The sequence below is a fragment of the Hyaena hyaena genome, unplaced genomic scaffold (genome assembly GCF_003009895.1).
Source record: "Hyaena hyaena isolate Hyena2069 unplaced genomic scaffold, ASM300989v1 scaffold_263, whole genome shotgun sequence".
Taxonomy (NCBI): Eukaryota; Metazoa; Chordata; class Mammalia; order Carnivora; family Hyaenidae; genus Hyaena; species Hyaena hyaena.
In genome coordinates, this window is record NW_024080897.1 from 1,733,948 (window position 1) to 1,756,524 (window position 22,577).

General features: G+C 37.4%; 1 protein-coding gene across 4 annotated transcripts in view; it reads right to left on the minus strand.

Annotated features, from left to right (window-relative positions):
* UGGT2 (UDP-glucose glycoprotein glucosyltransferase 2) overlaps nt 1-22,577 on the minus strand; it is a 177,380-nt gene that overhangs the window by 132,212 nt on the left and 22,591 nt on the right. For all 4 annotated transcript variants that reach the window (XR_005530743.1, XM_039245722.1, XM_039245721.1 and 1 more), the window contains exons 5-8: nt 12,897-13,071; nt 6,561-6,657; nt 3,456-3,528; nt 1,015-1,115 (exon numbers count right to left, since the gene is read on the minus strand). Coding sequence is in view for 3 of the 4 variants with exons in the window: in XM_039245722.1 (XP_039101653.1) it covers nt 1,015-1,115; nt 3,456-3,528; nt 6,561-6,657; nt 12,897-13,071 (446 nt within the window). In the remaining variant the exon portion in view is untranslated. The remainder of the gene's footprint in view (nt 1-1,014; nt 1,116-3,455; nt 3,529-6,560; nt 6,658-12,896; nt 13,072-22,577) is intronic.

Consider the following 22,577-nt stretch of genomic DNA (forward strand, 5'->3'; position numbering starts at 1 on the left):
ACATGGATGGACCTTGAGGGTGTTATGCTGAGCGAAATAAGTCAGGCAGAGAAGGACAAATACCATATGTTTGCACGTATAGGAGGATTAGGAGGAACTTGACGGAGGAACAAGGGGGAGAAGAAGGGCGGAAATGGTGGGGGAAAGGGAGAGAGGCAAACCATGAGAGACTCTTGAATGCTGACAAAAACTGAGGACTGATGGATGTGGGGGGGAGGGGGGATGGGCATGGAGGAGGGCACTTTGGGGATGAGCACTGAGTGTTATGTGGAAACTAATTTGACAATAAACTATTTGTAAAAAAATAAATAAATAAAAATATCAGCACACTTCAAAAAAAAAAAAACAACCCTAAAATTGACTGTGGGACGGTTAAAAAAAAAACTCAGAAAATATACTAAAACCCATTAAATGGTACATTTTAAAGGGATGAATTATAGATCAACTGTCTCAATAAGCTGTTAATAAAAAGTTGATGAGCTATGGATTACACAGAAAAATATGTCCCCATGACTGACTAAAAATTAGAAGTAACAAAAAAGAAAATAACAAATTGAAAAGGAGTTACAGTTCTAACTAAATTTTGATCACAAGATATCTGCTTACAGGATGTCAGCACAGAGGCTGTTCTAAGCTAACAGTGAAATATGACCTATTAAGGTCAAAATTTTCAACAGAAGAAAATTGATGATTTCCTGACTGACTAGCCAAGACTTTTAATCACTGTTGTAGACAACTTGAAATGTGATTTACTTTTATAGGAGATGAACCTATAAGAAAAATCAGTGTATACTTTAAAAGTGATTAGATAATATCAAATAACTATACTTCATATAATTTTAACTCTAATATAAATATATGATCTACTTGATAGCCTTTTAATTACATATGAATTCCCACAAAAATTCACATCAATAACTATTATTATCTATGAAATAATTTGCATATTATATAAAAGCTTACTGAACAAAACAGAGATCAGTTACAAAATGCTGTGTTAAAGAAGTACTTTACCTTGCAGTTCCCAGACTTTCAAAGGCATCATTTCTTTGCTACTCTCAATCAGGTATTTTTGGAATGCTGTCAGATTATCTCTAAGATGTGAGTATCTTTCTCTGCATTAGAATATTAAGTCATGTTAATTATCATCACCTAATACAAATTATGCAAGTAGTATATTTTGAAATTATAACTTTTTCAAACAACTAGACACACACAAAAAAACTGTTCCATCCAGATAATAAATTGTGATACAGCTATATCCACAGAACTTAAAAACAATGAGGTATATATGTCCACTTTTTTAAATATAGAAAACAAAACAAACAAAATCTGGAGGGATGTACTCTCAATTGTTACCATGTTGACATTATGTAAAAGGGATCCAAGAATGAGGGCAGAAGCATTAGCTTTTACATTCTATACTTTTTAACATTTTATAAATTACAAGTATTGCTTTTATAATTTAAAACAAACTATTTTATAAAGAAAACATTAATGTTGCCTATATAATCTTAAAGTTCCATCTATGAAACTTATCAAAATCTTTAGTCAGATAATTTTGCCTGATGTCAAACACCTCTATGTATCTTTATAGAATGACAAATAATAACGTAATAGGAATGACATCTTACTACACAGATGATCTACACTAGAACTTCTGGGTGGCTCAGCTGGTTGAGCATCTGACTCTTGTTTTTGGCTTAGGTCATGATCCCAGGGTTGTGGGATTGAGCCCCGCATCAGGCTCCATGCTTATGCCAGTCTGTCTGTCTGTCTCTCTCTCTCCCTCTGTCCCTTTTCCCCTGCTTGTGCTCTCTCTCAAAAATAACAAAAATTAAACTATAACTTCTTTTTTCTAACTCATGAAATCAAGACATAGTGCAGTTTAAGATTTAAATACAATTATTTTTTTAAAACATCTTACAACCAACACAACTTACAAAATACATATTTCAACAGCAAAAAGATTTTAAAAAGAAATAAAAAATATACAGAACAGACAGAAATGCATTAATCATATAATTACAATAAATAAATACACCACAGTGTGGATGTCATGCAATTTTATTACAACGGGGGGTGGGGGGCACGTTTTAAAAACAAATCAAGACTGACTACAACTGTTCTTACAGGGAAAGAGCAAGAGAACTTCTTCCATAAGGAAGTTCCTAAATTAACTCCTCCTTTCTCAACTTAATTATGGAGCGAAATTAAGTTTACAAGAGCTACATTACTGTTTTCATATTTAATAATAATCTTAATTCTCACTGCTAAAATTATTTATGTAACTCAGACAAAAATACATTATTCATCTAATACCTCTCAAAGCAAAGGGTTTTTGCCTTAAATCAAATTAGTAGCTCTGTAAGAATGAATTTGAGTATTTCCTCTTTTAAAAATCCCTAATATCCCAGGGCTCCAAAGGCTTTTTTTTATAGAATGTGCAATTTATTCCCATAAAAAGTTTTATGCTTAAAAAAAAGGAATAGAACTGTGGATTCCAAGATGCCGAGATACAGCTGACAATGGAATAAAAGTGTGTTGTTATCCACTAAATAAATACTTTACTTAGAATAAATCCATTTTGCAGGACGCATGAACTTCTCAAGGTCAACTAGTACGGCACTGTGCCGGCAGACTTTAGTAACTGTCATCTGTATAAATCAGCAGAGGCTCCACAAATGTTCTCCTGGTCTGTACAGTACCTTCTCGCCAGGAGAACGGACCTTGGTGTCCTTTATAAATACTTAGAACATTAAATAAAAATTAAAGCTATTAATAACAACTGTCCTTTACCTTTAATTAATCTTGTCTTTTTAAAAAAGCCACCCACTCCCGTCTTGTAAATAAGGGAAAGCACATATAGAATGACAACTACCCCCATTCATGAACATTCAGAGAACACTCACCAGCCTATTCTTGGTCTCCAATCAGTGATGCAAGAAAAAAAAAAAACGGGGGGGGAGTTGGCACAACTTTAATATCTGAACAGTTACTTATATGTGTGCATGCAATTAATAAGAGACCATTAAAAGGTTTTCAATATGTCAATCTGCACACAGAAATTTAAGAAAATGCAAATTTTCTCTTCTGAGGCATAAAAATTTTATGTCATGTGAATGACCCAATAATAACCATGATTTTTCTAACCCAGAAGATCTGTGAAAGACGCTATAATGTTTTGTTTGCTTGTTTTTTGACGACTTATCTTGACAAAGACTTATCTTGACAAAGATAAGTTGGATCATTTCCAATTCCTATTTTTCTGATCATACTCATCATAGTGTGAAACTGGTGATTATTTTTCAATTTTGTGCTTTGCATTAGCCACGTATTACTTTTGTAATAAAACCAATTACGTGTATACTTTAAGAATCGAAACATATGCCAACATAGCACACTGAACTCCTTTAAGAACACAGTAATGGAACTTCATTTCTATTCAGACTTACTTTAGTTTCCCGAAGAGAAATCCTTGAACTTCATTTGTTTCAATCCCATCCTCTACAGTAGCATTAGTCAATGCTATTTTGGAAACAAAATAATACAAAAACATTTTCAGACTGGAAAAAGGAGATGTAATAAAAAATTAGAAGAACACAAGATCACATTCCTTTTGTTTTACCTTGTTCTTCTTTCACGTATCAGCTCACTGATAACATGCATGTGCACATGCTTGTATTCCCAACTGTGCTCTGTTAAACAGGCTTGGATCATTAAATATCTAACAAATGCTTTACACATTATTTCACAGTCAAGTTCCATTTTATAACCAGAATGGTAAGCCAAAGTGGCTGCAACAAATCCTGGGCTTAGCTCTTAGCCAGGCAGGAGCTCCAAACTCTAACAAATGTAAGCATGCATGTGTATTTCCAATGCCTTTAAAGATAATCAAGAAATCTTTAGAAAGACCCCAAACTCATGGCCTCAAAATGTTAAGGATATAACATTATACAGTCATCTCCCCCTTTCCTTCTCCTTTACTCACCAAATAATACAACATACAGGGCGGTAAATGGTACATGTAAAGGGTACTTGGGATCACAAGGACTCGCGACCTCTCACGGCACGGGGCTGCTCTCAGGGTGCATCAGACCCGTTCAGGTACACTCCTCCCTCCTCTCTCTTCTGAAGGCCCTCACCTCAGGACTGTAGCTAAGAGCCCTGGGTGTTCAGATCTAGTCTTCCTTCTCCTCCCTTTTATTCCTTCATCAGGCAAATATTTGTTGGCTGCTTGCTAGGATTCCTGCCACACAGACACCAGGAAGAGAGACAAAAAAGAAACAAACTCCACTTGGGGTGCCTGGGTGGCTTAGTCGCTTAAGCGTCCGACTTTCGCTCAGGTCATGATCTCACGGGTCGTGGGTTCGAACCCCGCATCGGGCTCTGTGCTGACTGCCAGCTCAGAGCCTGGAGCCTGTTTCAGTCTGTGACTCCCTCTCTCTCTGACCCTCCCCTGCTCACGCTGTCTCTCTCTCTCTCTCTCTCCTATAAATAAAACATTAAAAAAAAAAAAAAAGAAACAAACTCCACTTGGGGGAAAGGAGAGAGACAAACAGAAAATCTCAAGGCACTGTGTCAAGTTTCTTACGAAAGCAGCACATAATACATGGGCTGTAGAAAGGAGAAAACCACCCTCGACAGAGAAAGACAGGCAGCCGTCTCGGAGGTACTAACAGATAGGACTTTTAAAAGATGCATAGGTCTTTGATGAAAGAGAAGTGGGAGAAGATGGAAGGTTTCAGACAGAGGGAACAGCATATGCTAAAGGATAAAAGTGCTCTATAGAGGCCATAAAGGCTTAGCATGGAGCCAAACACGGAGGCATCCACGGAACAGAAAATTATTCCGTGTATCGGTTTACTGTTGCAGAGCCAGAGGGGACAAATGAGAGGCTGAGGAAGGGTGATAAGGCAGAAAGAGGCTGGCGTGTGGAAGCTGTCTCTGCAACACCATGGACTGGAATTTATGAGGGACATTATGGGGAGCCATGAAGGGACTTCAACCAGGAGAATCACAAAGCCAGATTTTCAGCAGAGGGCATTCCATCTGAAAGCGCTGTCAGGAATACCCATTAATTTATATGGGGGGAGGGTAAAGGCACAGAAGGCCAAAGATCAGAGAGAAGGCCAGTTAGAAGCCAGACACATGTGTACAGAGGGAACACCTGAACTGAGTTAAATACGTAATATAGAACATTCACGTGATCACTGGATTTAAAATTTTTTTCCACCTGACAGTTTATGTTTTTATTATTTTTAATTTTTTTCAATTTTATTTTTTTTCACCTGACATTTTAAAGAAAATTCCACAAGCCCAAGGACAGCTAGAAAATGCCTTATGTTACTATTTTAACTGTAAAATAAGACACCAAACTATAAAGCATTATAAGGCTACATATAAGCTATACAGAAATACATAAAATTTGATACTACTTTTCCAGTAACTCTTTAACTGGTAGGACTTAACAGTAATACAGATCTTTATTTGAAGCACATTCAGGAGGAATGGCCAGAACAAAGTCTGTGATCAGAGCAGGGCCTCCAGGACCCGGATAGAAAAATAAAGTTGAAGCAGAAGCCACATCTGAGAGCGTATAAAAGAATGAATTAAAAACTCTTAACCAAGAATCAAGTATAAATAAGTTTGAGATGAACCAGAGAAGAAAAGATTTTCCTAAGAATCTCAAAACTTCATTTTGTTCAGGTCTCCAGACTCCTTTATCTGGGGCCTGCAGTTAGTACATACAACCGTGGACAGATATCAGTTTGTAGACACAAATCTAATTAATCCACTTCATCTAATGGTTGAGGCCTCCCCCCTCCTACTTCAAGAATAGCATCATCATCCTAAGTTCATTATAAACACTTGAGACAAAGTGCCCTAAGACCATGTGTTGTCAATGACTTTCAGATTTACTGAGATACTGATCCCCTTACACACCCCGCCCCCACTCTGGAGGCTGCTGGGCATGTGGTGGGCCAGTCACCTCCAGTCATAACCAGTCTCGCCTCTTACCTCAGTATGCCTTGCACATGGTACCATTTTTTTATATGTTGCTGAAAATGGTTGGGAACTCACTGGATAAAAGAAAATAATATGCTGTTTCCAATTTCTAAAAGAGTTTTTGAAAGCACAATATGAAACACGTTTCTTTCAGTTTAAAAATTAAATTCTAAACTCAGGAGAACCATGTCTACCCCATCCTCAGCCTCAGATTATCTATCATATGTAAGACTACAGTCATTACATTAAAAAATTTTTTTAACATTTTATTTATTTCTGAGAGAAAAAGAGAGAGACAGTGTGAGCAGGGGAGGGTCAGAGAAAGAGGGAGAAACAGAATCCGAAGTAGGCTCCAGACTCTGGGCTAGCTGTCAGCACAGAGCCCGATGCAGGGCTTGAATCCATGAACCGTGAGAACATGACCTGAACCGAAGTCAGATGCTTAACCGACTGAGCCACCCAGGCGCCCCGATAGTCATTACATTTTAAAAAGAACAAAGTTTGTAAACCTCCAAATTTTTATTCTACTCAAATACAGAGAGTAAACTTACTTTTAACTTGGGTATCATCCAAAGCTTTGTATTCTGTACTCTTAATCGCTAGCTCCACACCATAGCCAGATAAGTACATTTTCTGTGAGACCGGTTTCTGTTCAAACATATTGATTTTTTTAAAAAAGAGAAAATATTTATTCAAACATCTTCTTTTAAATTCAGTATGTTTGTTTATTAGGACATTAGGGTAAATTTCTAACACTGACTTTTTAAATCAATGAATTACTATTATTTGGGGGATATTTATACTCTCTCTAGGTAAAGTTTATCAAGGACCCAGAATTTGGTTGATTACCACTTCTTAACTTTCTAAAAACTTTGCAATGACTCTAATGTTTTAATATTTTTAAGTTTATTTATTTTGAGACAGAGAGAGAGAGAGAGAGAGAGAGAGAGAGCGTGCGCGCACACATGCACACAAGCAAGGGAGGGGCAGAGAGGAGGAGAGACAGAATCCCAAGCAAACTCTACTCCATCAGCACAGGGACAGATGCGGGCTCGAACTCACAAACCATGAAATCATCACCTGAGCTGAGATCAGGAGTCAGACGCTTAACTGAGGCCACCCAGATGCCCCAAATGTTTTAACTACTCTTTTGCAAAGAAAAAATATCTGATCTTTTTATGTTCATGGTAACTTCCCCAATTCTCCTAAGAGTTAATTAACAGAGGCTCTCATACAATCGAGTTTCAATAAAACTATACTCCTTTTGGTGAATGCCACAAGATTTCCTAAACCAGCAAATGCTCTTCACTTGCTAGTTGTCTAGGTATAGGACAACCATAGTGGTGCCAAGAGCAAATACTGTAGAGTAGAGGTAAAAGCCACATAAACAACACAGCATCAAAGCTGAACAACGTGATTACACTTTTATTCATGTTCCTAAATGATTAAAATATACCAAATGCCACAAATGAGTATCTAGTCTTCAATGAGGGGCAACAATTGCCTAAAACGGAGCTGTCTGAAGGGGAGATATAAAACTTACTTCTAGAGATTAACCCATCAAGGCAGAAAAGTTACATTTTTTTCAAAAGGTAAGCAACTTGGATGAAGAATACTTAATACTTTTTGAAGATTCTTTCTAACTTCTAGATCTAAATTCTTAACAACCGTGCTACAATGTATCATTTGGCATATTCATTCAGTGTAGGAAACTAGTTTAACCTAGTGCCCAGTCAACTCCCTTGTGCACTTTTGCTTACTCAGGTTCACATGAGAGCAGTTTCACAGTCCTACACATGACAGAGGAAGAGGTAGAGATCTGAAGGAAGGAAAACTTTAATACTGTATTACTCTTTTTATTCTCTTCTTTCCTCCCTAAAGTTCTTTTCCAGCCTTAAAAAGAAGTATATGACCAGAGTAATTACTCCTGGGATGTTCTATTTTCAAATAAGAGAATATAAGAATTAATTTCAGATATGCAGACAAGTATTTAACACTGCAGCCCACATGAAAATGTAACTTGCTAATTTCTCAGGCACATGCTACAATGAAAGATAGCATGAGAAAACAGAGTGGCTTATAATTATGGTCATCTGAAAAAGTTAAAAATATTTTAAAGAGTTTTCAATTTCACATAGCACAATTTAAAAAAGCATTTTGACTATTCACTAAAATGGCAATCAGTTGGTAGAGAAGCAAATTGAAGCTTCAAGTCTACATATTTTGTTATAGTTCATAAAAGAAATGCAATTTCATATAACCAATTTCCATTATCAATTCTGAAATATTATTAGCTCCTCAGGAATAAGGATAAATGTTTATTAAATTCATATTTACTATCTCCATTTGAAAATGTATTAATATAAAATTTGAATGGTAGTTTAATAAGCTTGAGTTTGCAAACCAAAAATGCTCACAGACTAAATCAATTGGTGAGAAGAATCTTTCTTCATTTTTCTATTTCTTCTCTCCCAATAAAATTAGGCATCTGTTTCAAAAGCAGCATAAATAAGTACATTTTATTAGAATTACATTGACTAGATTTAAAACATAACTATTTTGAATGTACAATAGGTCATTCATTAAAAAGAAAGCTGTAATTTGATTCTACTAAGTGCCCAGATAGTTGGCTGGTATGATTTCATAGTACACTTAATGGCTGCATTCTCCAAAAAATAAGTTGGGACACTGAGTCTCAGTAGATGAGCATACCTCTCTGTAGGGTACATCAGAATCAGTTGGGGGACTGTTCTTAAAATTCCAGTTAACATACAGTGTAGTCTTGGCTTTCAGAGCAGTGACTCATCTCGTACATATCACACCCAGTGCTCATCTCTAAAAGTGCCCCTCCTTAATGCCCATCTAGCCTTTCTCCTCACCCACCTCCCCTCCAGCAAGCCTGTTTGTTCTCCATATTTAAGAGTCTCTTACGGTTTGCCTCCCTCTCTGTTCTTATCTTATTTTTCCTTCCCTTCCCCTCTGTTCATCTGCTGTGTTTCTTAAATTCCAAACGTGAGTGAAATCATATATTGGTCTTTCTCTGACTTATTTCACTTAGCGTAATACTCTCTAGTTCCATCCATGTTGTTGCAAATGGTAAGATTTCATTCTTTTTCATCACCGAGTAGTATTCCAGTGTGTGTGTGTGTGTGTGTGTGTGTGTGTGTGTGTGTACACACACACATACACATCTTCTTTATCCATTCATCAGTTGATGGACATTTGGGCTCTTTCCATAATTTGACTATTCTTGATAGCACTGCTATAAACATTGGGGTGCATATGCCCCCTTTGGATCAGCTTTTCTGTACCCTTTGGATAAATACCTACTAGTGCAATTGCTGGGTTGTAGGGTGGATGTTTTTATTTTTTTTTTTTATAAAATTTTTTTAATGTTTTTTTTTTTTTTATTTATATCTAGGAGAGAGAGAGAGAGGGAGACAGCGTGAGCAGGGGAGGGTCAGAGAGAGAGGGAGTCACAGACTGAAACAGGCTCCAGGCTCTGAGCTGGCAGTCAGCACAGAGCCCGATGCGGGGCTCGAACCCACGAACCGCGAGATCATGACCTAAGCGAAAGTCGGACGCTTAACCGACTAAGCCACCCAGGCGCCCCAGGGTGGATGTTTTTAAAAAAGATAAACATATACTTCAATCTATTTCCATTTGTACTCTGATATAATGGACATAAACACTATTAGTTGAAAGTGTACAACATGATTTAATAGATGTACATTATGAAATGATTACCACAGAAAGCTTAGTTAATATCCATACCTCAGGGTTTTTTTTCTTATGATAAATACTTTTAAGATCTATTCTCTCAGCAACTTTCAAATATGCAAAGGCACTATTAAGTACAGTCACCCTAGAACTTGTAACTGGAACCTTGTATTTTCCAACCACCTTCACCCATCATCACCACCTCCCATAACCACCAATCTATTCTGATTTTATGAGTTTGGTTTTTTTAGATTCCACATATAAATGACATTACAGTATTTCTCTTTCTCGGACTTATTTCACTTGGCATAATGCCATCAAAGGCCCATCCGTGTTGTCACAAATGGCAGGATTTCTTTAAGGATAAATATTATTCTACTGTATACATGTGCCACATTTTCCTTATCCATTCATCCATTGTTCCCATGTCTTAGTTATGGGAGGTAATGCTGCCATGAACATGGGAGCACAGAAATCTTCTCAAGTTAGTGCTTTCTTTCCTTTGAATGTATACCCAGAAGTAGAAATGCTGGACCATATGGTGGTTCTTTTTAAAATTTTTTGAGGAACTCCAAGCTGTTTTCCATAGTGGCTGCACCAATTTACACTCCCCATCAACAGTGCAAAAGGGATTCATTTTCTCCACATCCTCTTACACTTGTCTTATTGGTAACAGCCACTCTAACAGGTGTGAGGTGGTATCTCACTCTGGTTTTGATTTATATTTCCGGGTGATGAATGATGTTGACCGCCTTTTCACATTTGTGTTGGCCATTTGTAGGTCTCCTTTGGAAAAATACCTAATCAGGTCCTTTGCCCATTTTTTAATCAGATTGGTTTTTTTTGATACAGAGTTGTAGGAATTCCTTATGTATTCTGGATATTAGACAGAGATTAGATCATGAGATAAATGATTTGTAAATATTTTCTCCCATTCCTTCCATTGCCTTTGGTTTTGTTAGTGGTTTCCTTTGCCGTGCAGAGGCTTTTCATCTGATGTAGTCCTATTTCGTTTTTTCTTTTCTTTTTAATTTTATTGATCCTGATTTTTGTTTTGTTGCCTTTGCTTTTGATGTCAAAGCCAATAAAACCACTGTCAAGACCATTGTCAAGGGGCCTTTTTATTAGGTTTTCTTCTAGGACATTTATAGTTTCATACTATTTGTTTATCTTTATTTTGAGAGAGAAAGTTGGCAGGGAAGGGCGGGGGGGGGAGAGACAGACAGAGACGAGAGACAGAGACGAGAGCGAGAGAGAGAGAGAGAATCCCAAGGCTCTGTGCTGTTAACATGGAGCCTAATGCAGGGCTCAAACTCATGAACTACCACGATCTGAGCTGAAATCAAGAGTCAGATGTTTAACCAACTGAGCTACCCTGTCACCCTCATATTTTATGTTTAAATTTTAAATCCATTTCAAGTTAATTTTTATAAGTGTTATAAGACAGGAGGCCATTTCCATTCATTTGCATGTGGTTATCTAGTTTCTTCAGCATCATTTAACTGAGTATGCTTGGATCCTTTGATGAAAATTAGTTGACTATAAATGTATGGATTTATTTCCTGGCTCTCTGTTACACTGATCCATGTATTTTTATTCCTATACGACACTGTTTTAATACTATAGCTTTGTAATATAATTTGAAATCAGGAAGTGTGATGCCTCTGGCTTTGTTCCTCATTCTCAAGATTGCTTTAGATTTTAAAGCTACTGCAATCAAAATATTACTGTATTTGTGTAGAACAGACATATATATATATTACTGGAACAGAGAGGCTAAAAACATAAATGCTTGGTACGTGATGGCTTAGAATAAAGACTTAACTGTTCAACAAATCATGTGGGGGCAAATAATCTTCTATATGGAAAAACCAGAATTATATCTCTACCTCACAGCATATTCAAACACAGTCCAGATGGATTAAAGACCAAAACATAAAGGATAGCATTTTAGTGGTCACAGGACAATACAGGAAAATCTCCTTATGACATTGAGAAGAAAACCATTAAAGCAAAGGTGGATATGTCTGACTAAATCTCTATACTTGTGCTGTAGCAATGAGGTCATAACTTTTTTTTTAATACTAGAAGCCAGAAATAACGCTAGAAGATGTTTGCAAGCTATGGAAGAAAGGATTAGTATTCAGAATATATTTTTAAAAATCTGTATATGAGAAAAAGAAAAAAACCAAAGAATCTAAGATAAAAATAGGTAAAGAATATGGATAGGCAATTAACAAGTATATCTGCAATGCTTTCATTACTTTACATATTATTATGCAAGTAACTATATTTCAATATAAAACCCTCTTTCCATGCTGGGACTGTAGCAGTAAAAGCAGAATTTTTCCAATGGTCATTATATTCTAGTACATATGTGTGAGTTTGGTTGTGTGGGGTGGAGGGAATGGATGGTGCAGAGGTATAAAAGATAACTTAAGATATAGCAATGAATGCTATAAAATCATTAGACAAGAATAATGTGATAAAAGTGTGATAGCAATGAAGTTGGAAAGGTGGGAACACAACACATCTGACCAGAAACTTGAAGAAAAAGTAGCCACCTATCCAAAGACATAGTTAGGAGAATTCCTGGATCAAGCTTCACACTTTGAATATATACCATCAGTTTTATCAAATTAGATTTTCTCATAGTAATATTTTCATTAAAAATAACTACTTATGAATCCTAGCAAATATTACATGCATTATGGTTTTGGTTTTTATCCAAGTTTTAAGTGTGTTTCAGATTTAAGAAAGAATATGAAAAGAAATATCAACACGATAATCTCAGAGAAGATACAGAATCCCAATACATTTTTCCACATAAAATTAACATTTGATAGTTGTATTAATTCTTAAATATCTTTAGGAGTGCCTGGGTGGCTCAGTCTGTTAAGCATCAGACTCTGAGTTTCAGCTCAGGTCATCATCTCATTGTTCGGGAGTTCAAGGACCGCATCGGGCTCTGCGCTGACAGAGAAGGAGCCTGCTTGAGACTCTCTTTTCTCTGCCCCTTCCCCACTCACATGAGTCTTTCAAAATAAATAATTAAAAAAATTTTTTAAATCTTTAAATAACTGTTCAGGAGGAACTTATGTAAAATCTGGTATGGAAATTATTAAACAGATTTTTTATAGCCAAAATAATCTTGGATAAAATTGTACCTGAATATAATGCCGAAGAACATACAGAATTTCCCCATTTTTAGCCTTTTCAGACAATACTGTGTGAAATTTACCAAAAACTCTGGTACCCATTTCAGCATAGAGTATAATCACTGGTAAATTCTCTTTGTTTGTAGGAAATTTATGATCTCCTTTAAATAGATAAGGTCTGGGCCTAAAATGGAAACAAAACACAAACTTCAAAAAGAATTCAAAGAACATATGGGAAATACATCATGGCCTTTTAGTATTTCTGCTTATCAAACAACTTACAGGAAAAAATATACACACGTTTCGTGTGTGTGTGTGTGTGTGTGTGTGTCTCACAGAAAAAGTAAACTTCCTGTGGTGAATTTTCATCCTGTGTGCAAGTTAACATAATAACTACTATGGGAGAATTAAAAAATGTAAACAAAATATACCTGCAAAATAACTTTACTTATACATAAAACAATACACACAAGACAGAATGCAATATAAACATGCTGTAAAATTTTATAGCTGTATGTCAATAACTGAGAAAGAATCCTATATGCACATCTAGCATATGAAATTTGAAGGAATCAACAGAAAGTGACTTCTACTGAAGACAGAAAAGGAATCTGTTTAACCCAAAATTGAATATTACAAACATTTTTAAAGAAAGTTCACAATCTTTAAATAATGACATATAATGGCAATATATTTTTCAATGCAATAAAATTTATATTTTATTCAATTCAAAAGGTATAATTTTTTATAGCTCACATTTCCTGAAAATGAGTTCCAAATACTTAAAAAACAAAGGCACTATATCATACAAAGATTATCAGTACTTAATAACAGCTCATTAAACCTGCAAGGATAATCAAACAGAGAAGTCCTATAAACCAGCCCTAACATAAACAGACTTTGATACCTTTTAATTTGCCAGGCACTATGCTAGATTCTTTGTACCTATTATTACAGTCTATCTTCCCAACAATTCCTTTAGATAGTTACTATCATTTACTTAATACTTCTAGGGCTTCTGAGGCTCAGCCAAGTTAAATATCCAAGGCAAGATCAAACAGAAAGCCAAATTTCAACTCTTAACTATGGAATCCTAAGCCCACATCTTTTTAACAATTTATACAGGTAGAAAGAAAAACAAGATACTGAAGTTAATAACAAAGGTGTCGAGAAATAACATTTAATGAATTCAGATCTCTACAGCCTTTTAGTCATTTACTACCTTTAAATAGTACAAACAAAAGGCGAGAGGAAAAGGAGAGAAGAATAACACAGCTACAGCATGCTAGTGAAAAGGCTGTGGGTTTTGAAATTAGGCAGAATTGGATTCAAGTTCTAATTAACTACTTACTAGCTATGCAGCTCTGAACCAGTGATTTGATCTCTCTTGGGCCTATTTCTTAATCTGTTCAAGAGGAGGAATTCTTGCTACCTCCTAGGTAGCTTTACCAAAAGGACTTGCAAATCATCTCGCAAAGCACGAAGCAAGCACATGCCTGATGCTCAAGAAATGATCATTCTCTCAGTCTAGCAAACCTCCACTTTCTTCAACTATAGACCAAAAGTACCATCAAGGATCCAACCAAATGTTGGATATTATAGCACCATTAACGATGAAAGTAGGGGGTATTTATCTATGTAATTATGATTATACATACCTCGATTTTTCCAAAAGGACATATAAGAACTTGATAGCACTGTTGACTATGGGGAGGAGTTCTAGAAGTCTGGAGTTAAGAATCATATAATTTGCTGTATGTATATGTTGTATTATTCTAATTTTTAATGTTTAAATTTAATACATTGGGAACATGTTCTTTTGGTGTAAGTTAACATAAAATACATCAAAAGAATAAAAAGACAAATACTGCACTTAGATTAACATACTGAATTGTTAAGTCATTTTCTACTGATGCCCTCAGCTTTCATAAACTAGATATATATAGGATTCTTTTTCACTTACTGACATAACTATAACATTTTACAGCATGTTTATAGAAGTCTATTTTAATATGTTTATTGTTTTGGGTGTAAAGGAAATTATTTTGTTGGCATATTTTCTTTACATTTTTAAATTCTTACACAGTAGTTAATTTGCCCACACAAGGTAAGAATGAAAATTCTCAACTAAAATTTAAAATGAAAACTGAATATTTTTGTCAAGAAGTATAATTTTAGGGGTGCCTGGGTGGCTCAGTTGGTTAAGCACCTGACTTCAGCTGAGGTCATGATCTCAGGTTTTGTGAGTTCGAGCCCTGCATAGGGTTCTGTGCTGACAGCTCAGAGCCTGGAGACTGCTTTGGATTCTGTATCTCTCTCACTCTCTGCCCCAACCCATGCCCATTCTGTCTCTGTTTCTTTCAAAAAATAAACAAATATTAAGAAAGATAATTTAAAAAAGTAAATAAAAATAAAAAATTTTAAAAAGTATAATTTCAAATATGAAAAATTAAAAAATATTCTATTACTTGAGTGAAATAGAAATTGATAAAATCATTCAGTGATAACCACTGAATTTTATAGAGAAGCATTTCTAAAATATTGGCAAGAAACTTACAGACTTTCTACAACAAACTAAGGTAAATAATTTTTCAATTTTATGACATGGCTGGAAAATTGTACATGTATAAATTATATCTTCTAATAGAGAAATTCAAATTTCTATTTTGTTTATAATTATTATAGAATAGGCTTACCAATGAATATAAGTTTACTTTTACATTTAAAAAAAATGGCTAAATTACTATCGTTCTTGTTTATTAGCTTAACTTTCTTTAAATCAAAATCACTCAAGTACTCAATATACCTTAGTAACAGAATGAAAACTTTCCACTAATTCTTTGGCTTCAAACATGTGATATTTGTGGACTTTACTATGGAGTACTGTGTTTATTTCAGGTTTATAAACTGACCTGAGCTCAAGTATCTTTACGGTGGTTTATAGATGGCTTTCAAAGTATATATGCACACCATCAACCTTCTTTTAATAGATTTCTTTTGAAGTTTTACACATTCACCTGCATTTATTATAAACATTTAACGTAGGATAGGATTAAAAAAATATTACTGTTAACATTTGGATATTTGAAACTTGAAACAAAATTTTATCCAAATAAGAGCTGAATTCACAACATCTCTTCTGCAACAGATTAAGAGAGATGAATGTGCAAAATAAGAAAACTGAATGAGTTGCCATTCTTCATAGTGTCCTATTAATAAACACATAAAAAATACTAAACCCACACTTCACATTTAAAAATTAAAAAGGAATCAAACTATATGAAATTATTAAAATCATTTCATTACTTTTCATTGATACTTTGGAACTCAAATGGCACTAAGTCAAATGGACTGTCATTTAAAAAACTGATTTTTATCAAATCAGTACTATAGAAGTACATTTCATAATTTATACAGGATACCTTCATTTTAATATTATTCTGAAAGACATTTTCAAATAATTTACTATTGTTAGTAATTCGAAAGGCTGGTAATGAAACAATGCTAGTAAATAAATTTTTAAGGTTGAAAATAAAAAGAAAAATTAGAAGGGAACAGATTTTCCAGAGACAAAGTTCTCCCAACTGTAGATCCCCTGTACCCCAAATTCATGTATAAATATGCAGACTGGAACTACTTCATCTTAATCTCAGTAATGCAAATCCCTGTACCTCCGCGCCCTGAGAGGCCGTGATGAAGACGAAGGCTGCAGCTACGAGGTACAAGGTTAACAATTTCGGAACCAGAGCGACATGTGCCACATTTAGGTTTAATGTCTGTATTTGGGGAAAGCGGGCACACAATGTTTCCAAAGGGGACAGGGATTGCTTTTAGGACCTATTTATCGTCCCCAGTGAGTATCTGCAGTGACCGCACAGATCAGTAGGTATAAACCCCCTCGTACGGGTTGTATGGGATGAGAGACTGATGTTAGCCTACAGCCCATCTGTCCAAAATATGACACACTAGGTCCCTGGGACTTGCTCAGAGTTGGCGGAGTCTGGGACCCTGTGGACGGGGCTGAGGCTAACCCTGCAGATGGACCTCATCCTGCCGCTTGGAGTCCTGCTGACAGTAGCCTTTAACACTTGAAGAGACAACAGAATGGCTCATAAAAATATGAGTTAGGTCAAAAATCTGTCAGGGATGGGTTGTTGGGAGAGGCACTCTGCCGGGGCCCTTGACCCTCTCTCTGGCTGTGTCAGGACTGGGAGAGGCCGTTTCGCGGGGTTCGCAGCAAGCATCTTTGAGGGATATGTTAACCTCTCACTCTGGAATTAAGTGTAGGTCACTTACTGCTTGTCACAATAGGGAAGGCTCCCCCAGCTCCACGTCCTTCAGCTGCAGTGTGTACCTGCAGCTTGTGTAGTATCCATGTGGGTCCACTTTCACCCCAGGGGACACGGAGCCCCAGGGAACTGGTACAAGCGAGCCGGCTCACGTGCCTGTGGCCATGAATAGCAGTTCTTGGTTTCTGACCAAGAGCCTCCAGTCTTCGGACAGAATCCATGAAACAGCCAGAGGCAAGCTTATTAGCTTGTAGGTAAGGCAAAATCAATTCCACAGCCCACGAGAAGTTATATATAGCATTTATATATATATATATATATATTTATATATATATAATATTTATGTATTATATATAATACACTTTTTTCTTTTTGTGAATTTGAGGCACATCCTCAAATCCTTGGCTTAGGACCCACTATTGAAATTCATCCATAGTGGTTTTCTTATTGAAGCAAATAACTTAGGTATATGTATATGTATTTACAGTAACATACTTTTTCCCCTCTGTAGAGGTTCCTCATTCCTAAATTTTCTTAATTTTCATTTTCTTTCATGTTTTCCAGGTTAGATTTTTAGTTTTTCTTTAAAGAAATGATACTTTAGAACAAAAGAAAAATTCTATTATCTTTTACATTCATGTTATTTTCTTCTTTTGCCTTTGGTTGAGCTAAACACTTGGTTTATTTTTTCCTTTTTTAAATCATAACACAGTTGCCTTTAATTTTTTGTTTTTATTTTTGAGAGAGTGCACGCAAGGGAGGGGCAGAGAGAGAAGAAGAAAGAGAATCCTAAGCAGGCTCCATGCCATCAGCTTGGAACCCAAGATGGGACTCGATGCCACGAACCGTGAGATCAGGACTTGAGCCCAAACCATTGAGCCCAAACCAAGAGTTAGATGCTTGACTGAGCCACCCAGGCGCCACACCCTTCATCTGTATGTGGTAGTTTCATCATCCCGATTTCAAAAAAAAAACCCAAAAAACAAAAAAACAAAACCCAAACAAAACCCAAACAACTTCCTTAATAGTTTTATACCCTTGTTGGGGGCAGGGAGGAGAAAGTTATACTTACTTAGGATGGCAGTGATTCCTGCCACCTTCTCTCAAATATACAAATATATTTTAATACAACATCTGTCAAGTTCTAGGGCAGATCCAGAGCACAGATCTTTAATCGGGAGGCAGGGAAAAGACAAATCATTCTACCCTTTTTTTGGCTAGTACGTTGCTATGTTTCAAGTAATAAGGTATGTTTTAAGTGGTAAGCAGCTTAACTTCACTCAGACCAAAAGAATGGGCCTAACGCTGTGTTAGGCATTACAGAAATGACTCAGACTGGCAGATGGGAAGCTGCAATTTATTCTGCCAGTGGACATCCCCAAAGAGGGTGCCTTTACTCTGCCAGTGGGGAGTCCTCCACCTGGCAGACCAGACAGGTAGCCCTTTGGCAACAGCGCAAGAGTCAGTACAAATGTACCAAGTTTCATCAAGGGGTCAGAGACTGGTCAGCGGTAGGAGTACCACCTTGAACTCCGCCCACTGAATGGAGTGACCACATCTGCTGTGGGGGTTACACAGCTGGGGCCCCACTGAACAGCAGCAGCCAGAAGACATCACCAGCTCTGGGGCACCTGAGGGCTCAGTTTGTTAAGTGTCCAACTTCAGCTCAGGTCATGATTTCGCGGTTTGAGGGTTCAAGCCCCAAGGTCTGAAGCCTGCTTCAGATTCTTATATCTCCATATCTCTCCAGTCCTCCCCTGCTCACATGCTATCTCTCTCAAAAATAAACATTAAAATAAATAAATAAATAAAATGATCAGCTTTAACTCAGCTCCTAACAGACCAGTAACTTAGTCCAGGCATTAAGGAAAACCACTGTAGACTGAGGGCTCCACTGAGCCAGAAACGTCACTTGAGGTAGTGGAATAGGGCACACGGTTTGTCCCCATGGGTAGCTACCACTTTTTCATGTAAATCTAAGATCATGTTAAGTCAAACAACTACGCTCTTGAATATACCATTTTCAACTGACCAGAGAGACTTGTTGAGTCCCTCTATCACATTACTCAGTGAATCCTACTTGACCGGTGCCAAAATGTAAACATCAGATGTCAGAGTCACAAGGCTTCCCTGGGTCAGGCCTTCAGTTCTTAGTAAGAGTTCTTAGGAAGAGCTGCTTTTTAAAAAGGGTTACACTTGATGGCTGAGTCAGGAAGGTGGCGCTGTTGCACTCGAAACGGCCTCTGGGAATTCCAGCAGCCACTCAGTAACTCAAGTTTCTCCCCCCTGGGGAGCTCAACTTTCTCCCCCTGGGATTCTATGTTGTTCACCTGGGAATAGACAGTATACGTGGCAGTCCCTGAATGACTGTCTCCCTGGAGACTTCATGAGCATTCACAGTATAAACATGTACAATATCAATACCAGTTATAATTCCTTCAGGGAAGCTAAAATGATAAAACTTCACTGAATTGGTCTAGAAATCCTTTTAAACTCTTGCTCATTGTGAATATCTTTCAAATCCTATCAGTTGAATCTGGGTGGGTCTTCCTTTAGGAATACATATCAAGGGGTCATGGCAGGGGCTACAGCAAGTTATCAGAAAACTGTTATCCCCCAGCCAGGAGCACAGAGAGTACAAATGGCAGAGGGAGAGAGAGAGAGCAGCAGCAGGGAAAAAAAAAAATACGTGTTGAGCTTTTGTCTTCACCAAACCATGGGGTCCTTGTCCTTCCTTTCCCAGAAAGCCCCAGTCTCTCAACCTCCTACCCTAGTGTCTAAAATGGTCAAGAACTGGGGTGCCTGGGTGGCTCAGTCGGTTAAGTGTCCAACTTCAGGTCAGGTCATGATCCTAGTTTCTGAGCGCAAGCCCCATGTCGGGCTCTGTGCTGACAGCTCGGAGCCTGGAGCCTGCTTCCGAGTCTGTGTCTCCCTCCTTCTCTCTGCCCCTCCCCCACTCGTGCCCTCTCTCTCTCAAAAATAAACAAATGTTAAAAAAAACCTAAAATGGTCAAGAAATATAAAACATCTAAGGTTTGACTTTACCCTACTTACAAAATATTAAGTTAGGTTTTTATGATTTCATGGGGAGGGAGAGGACAACAAAATATGGACCGAAATGGATACTACGCAAACAGAGGGCATATGCTACAGCTGAGGGACACTGTACTTGCTGAACCACTGCCTTACACCAAGCAGTAAATAAGCCTGCTCCTCTTTCCAAAAGGAAAAATCATCTCATTCCTCCAGGCTGCCTGCTGTGCACAGAAGCCTGAGAAATGGCTCGGGGAAAGCGCCTCTCTCTCCCGGTCAGACCAAGAACGAGCGAGGACTCAGAGGGCCCCCAGCAGACCGCCTCTCCCAAAAGCTTGACGCTAACCTTTTCTTCATCTTAATTTAACTGTAGATTTAGTATTTAAATACGGAGTCTTAAGAAAATTTAAAAGCCAGTCAAAAATTAAGAATTTTCAAAGTTACCAAAAATTGTGTTTTTAAATGCACTACGAAAAGAAGAAAGCAATGCCTGAAGGCTGACAGTGTCCTAGTCAGTGTATTAAAGCTACAAAGGAACTGAAGATTCTGCCATCTGTGACCACAGAGATGGACCTAGTGGGTACTGAGGGAGGTAAGACAAAGATAAATACCGTTATGATCTCGGTTATACGTGGAATCTAGAAAAACCAACAGAACAACCAGCCGCAGACGGGATAAATGCACAGCTGCATTTACCAAGCTGGGGGCTGCAGGAGAAGAGTAGGGGAAGGCGGTGAGGAGGCGCAAACTTGTAGGTATAAGTCAGTCATGCAGATGACACGCAGAGAAGAGGGACTACAGCCGGGACACGGCAGCCCCGCTGCACGGTGACAGACGGCACCCACACTTCTCACGGGAGCGCTGCGTACCGTGTAGGGCTGCGAGTTACTACGTGGTGCGCCTGAACCTAACGTAAGGTTGTCTAGCAACTATACTTCAATAAAAACAGAACAAAATTCGGTGCTGACACCCCATAAACACGGCAGGGGGTACTTTTCACAGAAGCCAATCGATCTGAAACTTGCAGCAGAGTATGAAAAAACACCTGGATGAAACTACTTTAAGAACAAAATTGCTATATTTAAAAAAAAAAAAAGGAATTGATAATTTCTATGATATACTTATTTTCAAGGAGATATAGATATAAAAGAATACCAGAATTTACAGAAATAACATGGTAAATTGTCTAATATACTATACAAAGCTAGATTTAAAAAAAAAAAAAAGTGGCATTAGCCTGGGAGGCTCAGTCGGTGGAGCCCCCGACTCCTGGTTTTAGCTCAGGTCATAGTCCCAGGATCATGGGATTAACGCCCTGTGTTGGGATCTGTGTTGAGTATGGAGCCTACTTAAGATTCTCTCTCTCTGGGGCGCCTACATGGCTCAGTCAGTTGAACGTCCCACTTAGGCTCAGGTCATGATCTCACCTTCCATGAGTTCGAGCCCCACACCAGGCTCTGTGCTGACAGCTCGGAGCCGGGGGCCTGCTTCAGATTCGGTGTCTCCCTCTCTCTCTCTGCGCCTCCCCTGCTCATGCTCTGTCTCTCAAAAATGAACAAACATTAAAAAAAAAAAAAAAAAAGATTCTGTGTCTCTCTTTCTCCCCCCCTCCACTACTCCCTCCCCTGCTTGCTCTCTCTAAAAAAAAGAAAAAAGAAAAAATATGGCATTAATAATTTAAATAGCTAATCTCATCTATTAAAAGAGAAGCATGAATCTTAAAACATAAGCAATCTTAATTTAACATAAATTAAGATAATCTCACACCATCAACAAATGCAAAGATGGTATAATAGTTTAACATATATTACTATAATACACTGTATGTCCCATAAAAACTTTGTATTCATCTCAACAGATTAAAAAAGTAATTGATATTTTTTAAAAAATTTATTTTGAGAGACCGCATGCATGGAAGCACAGAGAGACAGAGAGGGAAAGAAAGAGAATCCTAAGCTGGCTCCATGCTGTCAGCGTGGAGCCCCATTTGGGGATCGATCCCACAAATGGTGAGATCATGACCTGAGCCAAAACCAAGATTCAGATGCTTAACCGACTGAGCCACCCAGGCACCCCACTATTTCTGACTTAAAAAACACGAAAAATTACAAAACATTAACATTTTAAAAAAAGACAGTATGAATGGAAGACATATCATATCATGTGCTGAGAGACCCAATATAATAAAAATTCAATTGTTCTTTTTCTTTTTTTTCTTTTAATTTACTTTGAGAGAGAGAGGGTGTGAGTGGGGAGAAGGCAGAGAGAGAGAGAAAGACAAAGAGAATCCAAAGCAGGCTTCATGCTGTCAGTGTGGAGCCCAATGCAAGGCTCAATCCCAGGAACTGTGAGATCATGACCTGAACTG